This window comes from Rhamphochromis longiceps, linkage group LG23, assembly GCF_057381845.1.
Source record: "Rhamphochromis longiceps isolate RC_006_pf linkage group LG23, R_longiceps_female_GT1.1, whole genome shotgun sequence".
Classification (NCBI taxonomy): Eukaryota; Metazoa; Chordata; class Actinopteri; order Cichliformes; family Cichlidae; genus Rhamphochromis; species Rhamphochromis longiceps.
In genome coordinates, this window is record NC_140578.1 from 20,774,629 (window position 1) to 20,788,508 (window position 13,880).

At 40.0% G+C, this 13,880-nt stretch overlaps 1 protein-coding gene across 1 annotated transcript; it reads right to left on the reverse strand.

Annotated features, from left to right (window-relative positions):
• Positions 1-9,990: 9,990 nt before the first annotated feature.
• On the reverse strand, positions 9,991-11,769 carry LOC146641826 (E3 SUMO-protein ligase ZBED1-like). The gene is made up of 3 exons (XM_085398224.1): positions 11,484-11,769; positions 10,464-11,092; positions 9,991-10,374 (listed from the first exon to the last, which is right to left on the reverse strand). The coding sequence occupies exons 1-3, from the start codon at positions 11,767-11,769 to the stop codon at positions 9,991-9,993; spliced, it is 1,299 nt and encodes a 432-aa protein (XP_085254350.1).
• Between the last annotated feature and the right edge of the window lie 2,111 nt (positions 11,770-13,880).

A 13,880-nucleotide genomic window follows, 5' to 3' on the forward strand; every position in this document is an offset into this window, starting at 1 on the left:
CTGGGGTCACATGTACAGTAGTTGAGATGTTTCAGGATGCTGGAACATTCCCATATCTCAGAATAACAAGAACAAGATGTCCTCCGGGGGGATCGCCAGTAAAAAGGCAAATGGAGGGAGCGGGTGGGGAGGGCACGGTGCGAGATTGAGTTGGAAAGGCGAGGGGGAGAATTGGAATGGCAGTGGGCCGGGTTCCTAATGCACACAACGAAGGCCAAAGTTTAGAGCCGCTCTGTGCCGGGAATACCAAGCGCCTGGCCCCCTGCTCGGCGGACAATGAGCCAATGGGCGTGCTATGGCAGCTTAATTCTCAAAGAGCGAGAGGCGAGCGCTGCCCATCTCTTTCAGCGCTGAGCAACAGAACCAAGTGGCATAAAGACATACTGTGGACGTGGCAGAAACTGAGCCATCCGTGCTTTCACGCAAACCTTCTTCAAGATCTGAAGTCAGGGAATTAAACCGCTACCAACTCTCAAACGTCTTCCAAGCCCAGGCACAATTTATGGCGAGGTGGGAAATCACCACCAGCCAGCACTTCAATGCAGCTAAATGCAAGTCTGGAGCCTTTACCAGCCACTTTGGAATGCTTTCTGCTCTAAACATGCCAGAGTCTGACATAAAGTCACTTCTGCAGAAGCTAAAAGCTGCTTCTAATTAGGAACATGTTGAAATATTTTTATTTTTGGCAGGTCTTTCGTTTTAATCTGAATGGGAAGTCCAAACATTTAGTATTACACTAAACCTATTTTTTTTTTTTAGAGCTGCTGTGGTTCAGTCTCCCGAAACACTCCATGATGGCACAGCAGATCCCATGGCTATGTCTTTTAATGTCCAAGCATCCAGGCGTTCAGTTATAAATTTGACGATATTGCTGTTATGTCAAGAGGGTTATTTTCATCTTTGAATTTGCAAAAGCCATCAGAGGACTGTTTTCACAACCTACACAGTATTAATAATAATAATAAGAGAAAAACAAGTCCACTCTTAGTATGTTTTTACTAATGCAGATTAAATATAATTACATTTTTATAACACCACCTCATAGAGTAAGGTAGGAAAGCTACAAAAATACACAGAAAACCCCAAGAATCAAACTGACTGTTTTTGAAAAAACAAACAAACCAAAAAACCAAAAACCCAAAAAACTTACAACTTAAAGTGTTTTTTTGTCCCCTGTCACCAGTGTTGGGGAGTAATGCAATACATGTACTGGCGTTACGTATTTAAAAAACAAAATATGAGTAACTGTATTCTGTTACACTTAACATTTAAAAAGGTGATATTGAGACTTCGATACCAGACTTCCAACAGACTTCGATATTAAAAAGTCTGACTTTACAGCAGAAATAAACATTGTTCACAGTCTGATTAGAAACCCCCCAAAAACAAAACAAAAACCTTTTGGCCTCTGTAGCTTAATCTACTGCTTTATAACAACTGTGCAGGTGGCGATTTATTTATAAAACTCACCTAATTAAACAGTATTAAGGCTTAAAGTTTGCAGTGGCATGGCCTCTTTGACTGACAGGCAGTTACAGCGACTAGCAGTTTGCTAGGCTTTTGTTCGTGTTTCATCTGATTTGTCTAATTTTCTAATAAACAGAATCACATCATCAGCATAAAGTGATCGTTTCCAGTCTGTTGTATTTGGAGCACCTTTAATGCAATTATCGGTGAAATAACACAACTTACTGGGCAGGTATCTATGTTTATGTGATGCACCAATATGGTCCATAGATGCAGCTTGCTAAACACACTGGCTAATGTTACCTGTTAACTTAGCACTATTATGAGGTTTCCTCATGCTTTGTGTATTTGTATCAGAGATGTCTCCCATATTGGATGTAATACAACTACTAGTTACTACAGATGATTGATATTTTTCAAATGGCTGGCAGTAGTTCCTGGAGGTTGCTAGCTCTGGCTGAGTGAAATCAGTTGCAAAGAAGTTGCTGCACCAAAACATGCTAGACAAGGCAGTGAGTTTGACTCAAACTACGACCATAACAATATGCAATCACAAGGAGGTTGTTGCACCACTTGGGGAATACATGTTTTTCCCTAGTTCAGGAAGGTTTCAAGGGCAAAAATGGTCTTTATGTCGGTGTGAGTGGGGCCTTATTCATTTGAATCTATATAGTCAAAATGGCCAACAAGTTAACATCACATGGTTAGTGATCATGTCTGCAAAACCTCCTTACGCTGTTGTAAAAACATGATCGCTTCTGGCTCAACGGAAATCACGGTGGCAGCTAAAATGCTAATCGCAAGACTTTAAAGAGGACTTCACAACCAAGTGGGTGACATAATGGTATCAGCATTACAGCAATTGTTTCTATGGTATCTACTGAAAAAAAAAATTAGACTTCAAGGAGCGCAAACAGAGCCCCTATAAAGATTACAACACTTTAGTTTTTTCAAACAACAACAAGTTATCATTACAGGATCTGCACTTGAGTGCTGCGTTAGCTGGCTAATTTTTGTACACCATTTATGCTAATTATATACCTGACACCTTATATAGCTACCACTATATAAAAATAACACCCTACTGAACCAACTATATGATCAACTAAGCCAACTATGATAGAGGAGGATCATAAGTAATGTAATCTTAATAACTGAAAAAAGCCATTTAGATGGCTCAAAACATACAAAGCAGTCGAATGGTCTATTTTGTCTGTTTCAGTAAGTAAGAAAAATCTGTGATTTTCACAAAACTTGCGGCAGAATTGACTTTCCATTTTAAATCAAGTTGTTATGTTAACCCCAAATAGGTCCAGGGGATGAGGGAAAAGTAATAAAAGGTGCCCAGGTTGAAAAAAGGAGACAGGGAGGCAAAATGGTTAAATTAATGGGTTTTATTAATGTTTCTATTAATAACTAAACTAAAAGAGACTGACAATACACTATCACCTTTTAAGGAAAGAAAACAACAAAACTCAGGTGTTGGTCAATAAACTGAAAAATAAGTCACAAAGGGTTCATCACTGAAACATACTCCTCTCCACAGAGCAGGAGCAATCAACCACCATACACACTCAGCTCACAAGCTGCAACCCAACAAGGCTCTCTGGCACTAGAGCTCTCCTTTTTCTGGCCTTAAGTATTCTTAAATGCTGATGGGAGTCAGCTGTACAAAAAAGGTGGCGCCTAAGACAGGAGAGCTGGCAGGACACACCCACACAAGGTCAGTTACAAAGGAGGTCCTGCTAGGGCCATAACACAAGTGAAAAATAACCGATTTGGATACCATTTCATCCATGCTTGTGTTGTGTGCGAGACATAAAACAGGCACACATAATGTCCTAACAAGAAAACCCCAGAACAAAACAAATTCTGAGAAAATAGATGTTTCCTGTCTCTTAAAAAATGTTCACGTTTGTGCAAAACCCGCAGAATCATAAAACTCAACAGCAGTTACATAATTTAACAAGAGAAACTGTAGCTGTAATAAACTGTCACAGAAAGAAAACAAATTAAAAACACAGTTGGTTGTTTGATGCCAGAATTTCTGTCCAGTGTGATTTCTGGATCATTTAAGATCTAAATAGCTGTTACAGTTGGGGGATAATTTAGCTGCAGGAGCGACGCTTTGTTTTTATCAGGCTGTAAACGGGTTTTTTTCTACTGTGAAGCTGCACATTTAAAAATGGAAGCCCATTGGTCAATTTGCATAGGTATTTGCCTATGCAGAGCCTTTACAGAGGTGTTTGCAACATATGTAAACGTGCAATTCTCCAATACACCAAAAACATGTAGCTTGATATTGATGACACTGTATGTAGGTTGAATCCTGATAGGCTTAACCTGTTTACTGCTTGCAACTGCTGATGCACCAAATGCACAACTAATGCCATCTGACTGTGATATACAAGCCGTCACATTTTTGCAGAAAAAGTGCTCTGTGATAAATAAGTGATCCTCAACATCAACATCCTGATGGCTCTAAACAAAAAAAGAAAGAAATGGAGATTCTGGCGTTTGATGACTTTTAATCTTGCCCATCAACTTTTTTTCATAAAGTTAAGAAAAATGTTTGGAAACCAAAGCTTCCTCTTACCCCCCGCCACATTGACTTTTTGGCCAGGTGAAGCTTTTCGCCCTGACAGCGGCGTTGACGCCATCACCATCTCTGCTCCACGTGTCCCGTGATTAATCTACTGGTCATTAGGCTGTGCTGAAACCCGATCCTCCTTTTCACTGCTCACTTTTTGTTGTTTCTCAGCCTCGGTGGTGAATTAGAAGCGAGAATACATTAGCATACTAAATACCAGAGAGAGAGGAGCTACGACCTTTTCTCAGGAAGTCAGGTTTACATCTGAGAGCACATCAAAGATAATGAGAAGGTGTCTGTTTTTATAAGTCTTTGCTTGATTTTTAACATACTTCAATAACAATTTTGGGGTCATTACGTGTGTTTCTTTCAAAATAAACCTTTTGCCTTTTGTCTAGCTGCTGCACACCAGCATTAATTCACAACAAGACGTCACAAATAGGAGTTTAAACGACTAAAATAGCTTTTTTATGAGCAGTGATGAATCAAATAGGCTGCAGCATGGGCCTACTTTCACATCCTGATAAAGAAAGTGAAGCAGAACAATGCAAAATTTAAAAAAAAAAAAAAAAAAAGGATCCATGATTTGTATGGTGTGGCCCATAAAGGCAGGCGGTGGTGGTGGTGGTGGTGGGGTTTATTAGCATAACAAGTGCAGTGCAACCAAAAGCCATTTTGCTTCCTTTGTTTCAGCTAAGCAGCTGTCATTTGCAGAACATTATGCATTTTGGATTCTTCTATGCAAATTTTTTTGGGGGGACAATTTTTCCAACAATACGCACTTGGGCATCGAACAGAAAGTCTTTCATGGCATGGACCCCGGGGTGCCGTGAGCCGTGCCAAGTCAAACAATGGCTTCTTGCTCTGAGCAAGCACATCTCAGCCCTTCAATGCACCATTAAGTTCCCAGCACACTGCAGCCCCGGCCGGCTCGTCCACAAACACACTCTGAACCTGGTTCCTGGGGCCGCTGGGCAATTAATCAAGATATTAATGAATATTGACTGGGACATGCATGGAAATCGATTGTTAAACACCAAACAGCGAGAGTGGGTTAAACCGCACATATCGCTCCGGAAGTAGCAGCTTCGTCAGTGTACCTGATTGTCAGGAAACTTTGAGCTAGAGACCGACGTCAGCTTTCAGTCATCTCACAGCTTTCATCCGAACAAGGAGTTTAGAAATGTGAGAACATCCAGTTTTTTTCTTCTCTCTCCATTAGTAGCTAAGCTTCAAAAGAGTTTGAAACCCAGAAAATTGGGATAAATCAGTCTTATAGTTATAAAAATAGCCACGATGACTGAAAGAATACTTTTGGTCAACAAGATCTATCTACAATAAGTAAAAGTTGGAAATGATTTCTGTATGTTGACTCCAGGCCCTTCGCTTGGTTCCATTTTCATCATAAGTTTTGGAGCCAACCTCCAGTGGCCACCGGATGAACTGCAGTTTCATCTTTCAGCCACACTGTTGCTGTTGGTCAAGCAATCTGGTAGTTTCCATGAACAGGGTGGTCCTGCATGGGGTCAGATTCCCAGCCTGAGTTATTGTTTCAGCCTGGCCTGAAAATAATTTGCAACGGCTAATATGTTTTAAAGGAAACAGAACCCAGCTTGTGCTTTGTTTTCTACTAAAATAATGATGAATGTAGTTTATTATCATGCATTTGTGGTAAGCCGCAAAGCGTTCCCCTGAAAACATTTAATTTAATGACAGTGACATAAACCATATGTGTCAAATATTTTATTTAAACATGCTGAGATTAAGCTTCAGAAACACCTAACAACAGATAATTATGATTACTTTGTTATTTATACGTAATGATGCTATGTTAGCGAATGATTTGCTTAATTATCAATGAACTGATCTGAAGGAACTGTTATTTCAGGCACTGAAACATCAGTACTACTCAGTACTAGTCGTGTGGAAGATCTTGTGAAAATTGATGACTTATGAACACAGAAAAGTACCAACAGACTTTGATCCTCCATGAAAAACCATGTGGGAAGGATCTGATTCATTGTTCAGCACAACAACGATCCCAAACAGACTGTTCTATGTACTAAAGCATACCTCGATAGAAAAACACACATTTTAACAGTCATTACAGAAAGACTCTTTAGGCTGTGTTGAAGAATAAAGGTGGTCTTAAGAAATTTTGACTATCAAGCTCATTATATTGTACAAACTGCCTGACATACTCTGTGTTCATATATGTTTGCACGTTTCAATAAATCACTGCAGCTATTTACCATTTTGTTTTGTTTATGCTTTGCTGTATTGCAAACCTCAGCGCTGTCTTTACATTCATCAAATATAGGTCACTTTGCTTTCTCTTATCTCCAAATATATGCCTGAATAACCAGGATCAGACTCCGCAAACAGTGGGCTGTTAGACAATAATATTACAACCAAATACACGAAAGCTTTTCTTCTTCCATCAATATCCTCTGATTCCTTTTAGTGTAAATGACTCGTCAGGTTTATAAACTGTATTAAACTCAGTTAAAGACGATTTTGCTTCAGTTAAAGGAGAAAAACAGTAAAAACCAACTACACTGATTAAAAGAATTAGGGTTTTAATCAGTCTCTCTAATTGGAATTGTAATAAACATTTTTCATTTTCTTAAAGATATTGGAAAGAACAAGAAACAATAACTTAACAGCTATTGAAACAGATTAATTGGTAACTAAAATAACCAATAATCATAACTGTTTTGCAACCTATACATAGAAAATTGCCCATATCCTCTAAAATCAAATATTTTTGATAGCTGCTAAAGATTTCTACTCTTTTTAGGGTCAGACAAGCCTTTGATTGTTGGCAATCATGCAATAATACCAATGAATTTTAGGTTTTTCCATATTTAAATAGCTCTCTGATTATAATAAAATGCCACTGCTATTTTTAAAGGATGACTTTTCTTGTTCCTGTATAACCTCCTTACCTTTTGAATTGTCAAGGAAAGGGGCTTTTATTCAGACAATGAAATTAGTGAACATAAGAAAAAATAAAAGGATATTTGATACAATGCTCGAAGAACAGAGCTCTGTCCTCCTAAAACATTCAAATATTCAATAAAGCGTGATATCTGTGGAGAGAGGGGAAGTTCCTCTCTTCTATCGATCCTGATCCTCCTGGCAGAGCCTTTCAGAGATGAACTGAATTAGTGTGATCGTGTGTGTTCGTGTGCATATATGCGTGCATGTGTGGGTGGTTTCTGTCATGTTTCACTTCATTGTATTACTTGAATTATAACAGCGCGTAGCCCCGGGCCACGGCTCTCCCTGAACGGGCAAAGTCAACTCAAATTGGGTTATTGGAGACCTCGGGCTGAGCAGCCGGGCCACCAGGAATCCAAAATAAAGCAGCGGCCCCTTCTCCCCCCCAAAAATAGACCATCATTGGCAGGCAGAAACCAGGTTAATGCTGAGAGAAAACTTCCCAAGGATTTTCAGCGAGCTTGTATCCTCCACGTGTCCTCCTGACCTCCACAAGCCCAAAGTTCACCCCTGAGATTAAAAGGTGAGCTTCTACCGTGGTCCTCAACCTCATGGACCAAACAAAGGAGGCCCACTTTGAGGTCAGGGTTTGACCCCTGAGGGCAAAATCAATGGCGTTATTATAACTGTGAACAACAAGATTACATTAAATCAGAGAGATTTAAAGAAAGTGGGCCTTTTCACTTAATCTCAAACCTGAACAATACAGTTTCCGGTCATCAATAGAAAAGTCCGAGACTGTGATGCTTATTGGATGGAGAAGCTTCTAGATATGACGCCTGAGGGAAGGTCAAGACAGACTGAAAGGACTGAGATCATTTTTTCATTCAAAGCCACTAAATGTGAAACCCATTTTACCAAAAACAGGTTGTGTCAGTTATTTCTTTGGTACTTCATCTGCCCCGCAGACAAAAAAGTCTTTATCTCAAAGATGTTTCCTCTCAGAGCACGCTCCAAGAAATATATATGATAAAGAAAGTGAAATATACATTTATATACATCTATATCTAGCTATATTATCCTTCTCTATAAATCTGTGTATCTATTTATATAACTCCATCTATATCTATACATAATTATTAGTGTTCATTAATCTAGCAGCTGGAGTTTTGCATTCAGCATTAGATAATCTAGACTTATTGTTAGATATGTGTGCAGTAGGGAAGCTAGTAGGCTAAAATCTCTGAAGTCGTAATACTGGAGACAGCCACTGGTGTAAGAATGCAATGAAAAAAATTGCATTTTTGGTTTAACGTCAACATGTCATTGCTATAGAAGCTACAGTCATGCTAGCAGCTTGCTCTATGAGGCAGGTCCTCGGGACGAGTGGGTACGTGTCTAAATAAGAAAATTCAGCTGATCTATGTTTTAAGGGTGATTCCACGAGGACCTCTGAGCCACTCCCTGGTCAGTCATCTCTGACACTCTTTGAACTTCACAGAAAGATGGTCTATAAATAAAGTGCCTGATCGCCAAACAGGAAGGTATCAAATGACATTCATGCCAACCTATCCAAAAATTTAAAAATATTTCATTCAAAGCCAAAAACATCAATGTTGCGGTGACAGCAGAGGACAATTCAGGATTTGGCAAAAGTTAGAATCCTGTTGGCACGTTCATGGTAAATCCTCTAAAAATCTGAAAAAACACTGTCCTGACTTGACAAGAGAAACAATCTGGATAATTTATTTAACTTTAAGCTCCAAAATTGAGCCAGTTTTAACAAAAGTGATTTAAATCTAAAGAATATAATTGTGAAAGCAATAAAACATCAGACAGCTGATTTCTAAGCATCTTAAACTGAATTTGGACTCCACAGCTTTCCTGCATGTCTCCTTTCTTTAAATTCAGTGAACGTGAAAACAGCTCATGAAGTGATGACTGACGTGGCGTATACTCATTCAGCCTCTTTCACAGGATAATCAGCCATGACTATACCATGTGGTATGGATCATATCACATGTTTGGGAGGTGGGGGTGGCTGCATTACGTGAAACAGGGGCTTCTGAGCATGGGCTTGTTCAAACATCTATTCTGACAGCGGGATTAGAAGCACCTGCCAGCAAAACAAAGGCAAGCCTCAAGCCAGATGAATGAAGTGCCACTAACTGCAAGCTCCGCCCCCATCCCCGCCACTACCAGTCTTCTCGACTGAGGGGAGATGTAATGAGTCAATTCAGCTCTGAAGACGTTACGCCTGAGAAAAGGTTTAAGAGAGATGTTTTTGGTGGTGTAGGGCTGAACGATTATGGAAAATAATCTAATTGCGATTTTTTGCCCCAATATTGCGATGCGATATGCGATTATTTTTTAAGGTCTTTGTCTTCTGTATTATTAAACAAAGACAAACAATACATCATATAGTATGGCCAATACTATATTACATTAATTTTAAACTGTTCTTTCCTGGAAGACAGACCTCTGTTATGATGACATGAGGTGATGCATGAATTGATAACTGACATTTTTATTTAACTTCTTCAATCACAACAGTATATTTGAACATACACAATAGTTTATTTTTAGCTTACAAACATCTGAGCATAAAGTGCTGACAAGGAACCCTGGTGTAAACATTAAAATGAAAGTCAGTACAATGTGCAGATTGCAGAAATATACATAAAAAAATCAGTGGCTTTACCACACTCAGTTTTTCGACATCTGTGAACTACTAGACAGTCATTAAATTAAAAAATAATATTAAATAAATAAAACTAATAAATAAAAAATACACACATCTTACTGATCTCTGCAGTCAGTAACATTACACATAAAGTGCAAACATAATAGCAATTGTATAAACACACACACAAACACGCCTTTAAATTAAAACTGGCTGAACATCTTGATTATCTGCAGTAAGTAACAGCAACACAGCACAAACTAAAGTGCACAATGAGTATGGCTCAGCTAGCCATAATCATCCTAGCTCACAGGTTTTTTGCTAGGAAGACCAGCATATCTACTTTTGCTGGCTTTAAGGATGAGCGAGTGCAGGTCACTATATTCCCTCCAGTGCTGAACAGACGCTCTGAGGGGGCACTTGTGGCTGGCACACACAGATATTTGCAGGCCATCTTGCACAGTTGTGGAAAGTGAATGTTGTGCACCCTCCACCAGGCTAAGGGATCATCCTCTCCGTCAATGACAGGGGTCAACAGGTAACTATTCAACTCTGCCTCCACGACATCTTCAAGTGGCAGAGGCAAAGCTGAAGAGGCCGCACTGGTTTTAAAAAGACTACCAAGAGCCTTTCCCCCAGAGGCCTGTGCACTTGGAGAATTTTGAGCAGTTTCAGTGCGAGACCTCTTCTCCTGCCAGATGGGAAGAGAGACATTAGTTTTGCAGTTAGCTTATATATAAATATTATGTGTTTGTGGAAATATAATTTTCAAGGATTTACCTGATTATGTGTACATCTAGCCGATTCCACCATTTCTGTCTTCAGTCGGGCCTTAATGGCAGGAAGGTTGTCTGCGCTGATGTATTGCGTTGTGAACCTAGGGTCCATGAACGACGCAACATCCAAAAGCTCCTGGGTGTTGAGGTCACTATACTTGTCGTTGAGGTATGCCAGGACCTTGGTTTTAATTGATCTAGTCAGATCAGTGTCCTCAGCATTTTCAGCCAAGACTGATGTTGCCAGAAGATGGAGAACTGGCTTGAGGTAGGAGATGCTCACATACTCTTCTCCAGAAAGAGCATCAGTAAATTCGGAGAGAGGATGCAGTGCCTTATGAATGGACTCCAACACTTCAGCATCCTGCCAGGTTGGGATGAGGGAGCATGCATGTCGGTCACCTGTCAATACCTGCGATATGGCTTTCATCTGTTCCAGCACTCTGGCAATCATTTTCTCTTTGGACCCACATCTTGTAGGGCACTCAGTAATGAGAGAGTGCTCAGGAAGCTTAAGCTCCTTCTGTGCCTCAGTGAGTGCTGCCTTTTTCTTCCAACTGTGCGAGAAGTGCCCCACCAACTTCTTGCACAGCCCAATTGCTCTTGTTACTCTACCATCTTTGATTGCATTTTCTGGAGGGAAAAAAAAGTAAAAAGTAAAATTAGTGTTAGACATACAATTGCAGTTATGATGCAAGGTTTCACCATTTCTCTCTCTCTCAAATTCAAAGTTGCTTTATTAGCATGACTATGGGAACAGTGTTGCCAAAGCTATTGTTACATACATCATGTCATACAAGAACATAAGACCATAAGACAAAAACAAAAAAGAAAATACATAAGAAGAGGTGGGTACATCAGGGTGGGGTTGACATAACATATCTAGAATTAACAGCAGTAAAGAACAAGATAAATAATAGTGTGGTGTGTTTGTGGGAGAGAGTGATACACAGGCTCGCACATGCATACGCACGCTCTCTCTCTCTCTCTCTCTCTCTCTCTCTCTCTCACGGCAGTAACTTACCAATAGCAAGATGTAATCTGTGTCCGAAACACTGGAGCCTGGTCCATTCGTTCAGCTGTGCTGCTTTCACCATATTTGACGTGTTGTCCGTCGTTATGCAGACAAGGTTGTCTTCAGGGAGATCCCAACACGCAAGCCCCTCTCTCAGGCCAGCAGCAATGTTTTCCCCTGTGTGGTCTTCGAGGAAGTAGGCCGTTTGTAGGCTGCGAGCTTCGAGGTGGAGGTCTTCGGTAATGTAATGCACCGTCAGACTTTGATAGGGCTCTGCTGTACGGCTTGACCACATGTCTGTTGTCGCCGCAAAAAACTCAACAGCCTTTAACTCCGCTGCAACCCTCCGCCTACATTGCATATGTAGCTCGGGTATTGCAGTCTGACTGAAATACGTGCGGGAGGGCATTCTGTACCTCTTATCCAGTGTAGTTACCAAATTATTGAACCCAGGCTTGGTCACCGTATTGACGGGCATCATGTCTTTCGCGATGCAGTGGGTTACTGCTTTGGTGATTTCCACGTGCCGTTTTGAAGTGCGTTCATATGGCGTAACACCTTCAAACAGTTCGGTCAGTGATCCTTGCCGAGTAACGTTACTAGGTTTATTCTGCACACTACTAGATTTTTTTAGCCATATATCTATCATACTCTGTTTTGTGCTGAGTCTTAAGGTGCTGGTACAAATTCATAGTGTTTCCCCGAGATGTAGAAACTCTACCAAGACAGGTTTTACACAGTACCTGACTCTGTGCGACATCATCTCTTTTAAACCCAAAATATTCCCACACGGCTGATGTGCAGTTCCTCTTTGGTACTAGCATCCCCGCAGGCTCTGGTTCTGTTGAACCTGAGGCCATTGTGTAGGCTACAGCTTTGCTTGCTAGTTCACTCTCAGTAGACTGTTTCAAAACTTTGCTCCCCGTGTCACGTGACCAGAGTGCAGCCTCTGTGGTTAGACAATCTCGTTTGATCATATCACATGTTTTACTCGCGCCTGTCACGTAAACAGAGTATAATCGCAGCCTTTGCGGTTAGAAAATTGCACTTGATCATGTCGCGATATTATCGCAAATGCGATATATCGTTCAGCCCTAGTAAATACCCCCTTTAAATCTGAACTTGAATCCTTTAAAGTCAACAAACAGCTTCGGTCTGGAGCTGTTTCTGCATTTTTTTCATTCTCAGGGATCAATGTGAGAAAGTGAAGAAATAGAAGGACACTAAAAGGAAACATAAAATGAAAGGAAACATAGACATAAGTTCATGGAAGTGATCAACGAAATATCTTTAACTTTGTTCAACATAGTTATAGGTCATAAAGGTTGGGACACTCAAAAACTTCCAATAATGTAAAAACCCCAATATATTTAATGACTTTCATTACAATTTGGAATTATGTTGATGTTTACACTATTCCTTTATTTCAATTGTGGTTTTATCAAGATATAAGGCCTTGAAAATTCTTTGGGTCCCCTAATTAGGATGCAATCTGAATATTCAGGTCAAGTTTGTAGGTTTTTGGACATAATTTTTCACAGTCTTGCCTTAACTACGCCAGCTTACTGCAGCATTACGCCAATTACCTGACACATCATTTCATCATTTATACTAAGAAGTAGGGTGGGTTTAAAAAATAGATTTTCGGATTCAAATCAATTGTAGCTTGAATAAAGCAAAATCGATTCATTACATCTCGAATCGATTTTTAAATATAAATGTATTTTTCCAGAAATGCCAGAATCTCAGGTTAAAACTCACAAAACTATTTCAACAACCGCCAAACAGCTAAAACAGCAAATGAGAGCAGTAAACACAAAGCGCAGATTGTTCACCCACGTACATGGACACACCGTTGGGGCTGAGAGCCGACAGCTCACAGATTCTGATGCTGCAGGTTTCGTCACTCGCCGACTAAAATTCACTGAACCAGCAGCAAAAGAAGATCAAAACTACGTTTCACGTTTGATAAACATCGTCATTAATTCCCTCTTGCTGTTTTGTTTCCACCACGATAAAAATCACACTTCCTGCACAGCTGTCTGTCTCTCTCAGTGAACTTCAAAAACAGTTTCCAATCTCAAATCTCTTTTTTCTGCATTATTGGCTTGTTTATTACGTACCAGTCTACTGTTGTGTACAGCGCTGTCGGCCGCTGTTTCTTTTTTCTTTTTTCTCCAAAATGACCTCTGACAACAAAGTCTAATTTCTGCTTTTCAATACCAAAGAAATTGAAACTTTTTAAAATTATGCCAAATTGCAAAACGCTTATCAGGGTCTCTGATAAAACCTCTGTAACTTTGCTCTGCTTCACTTCAGCAGCATCAGTTAATGTTCATATGTTGAGTCATGGTTTTCTTCCGTTTTTGATCTACTGCAGAATATTTTCAAGCGGGTTATCTGCTA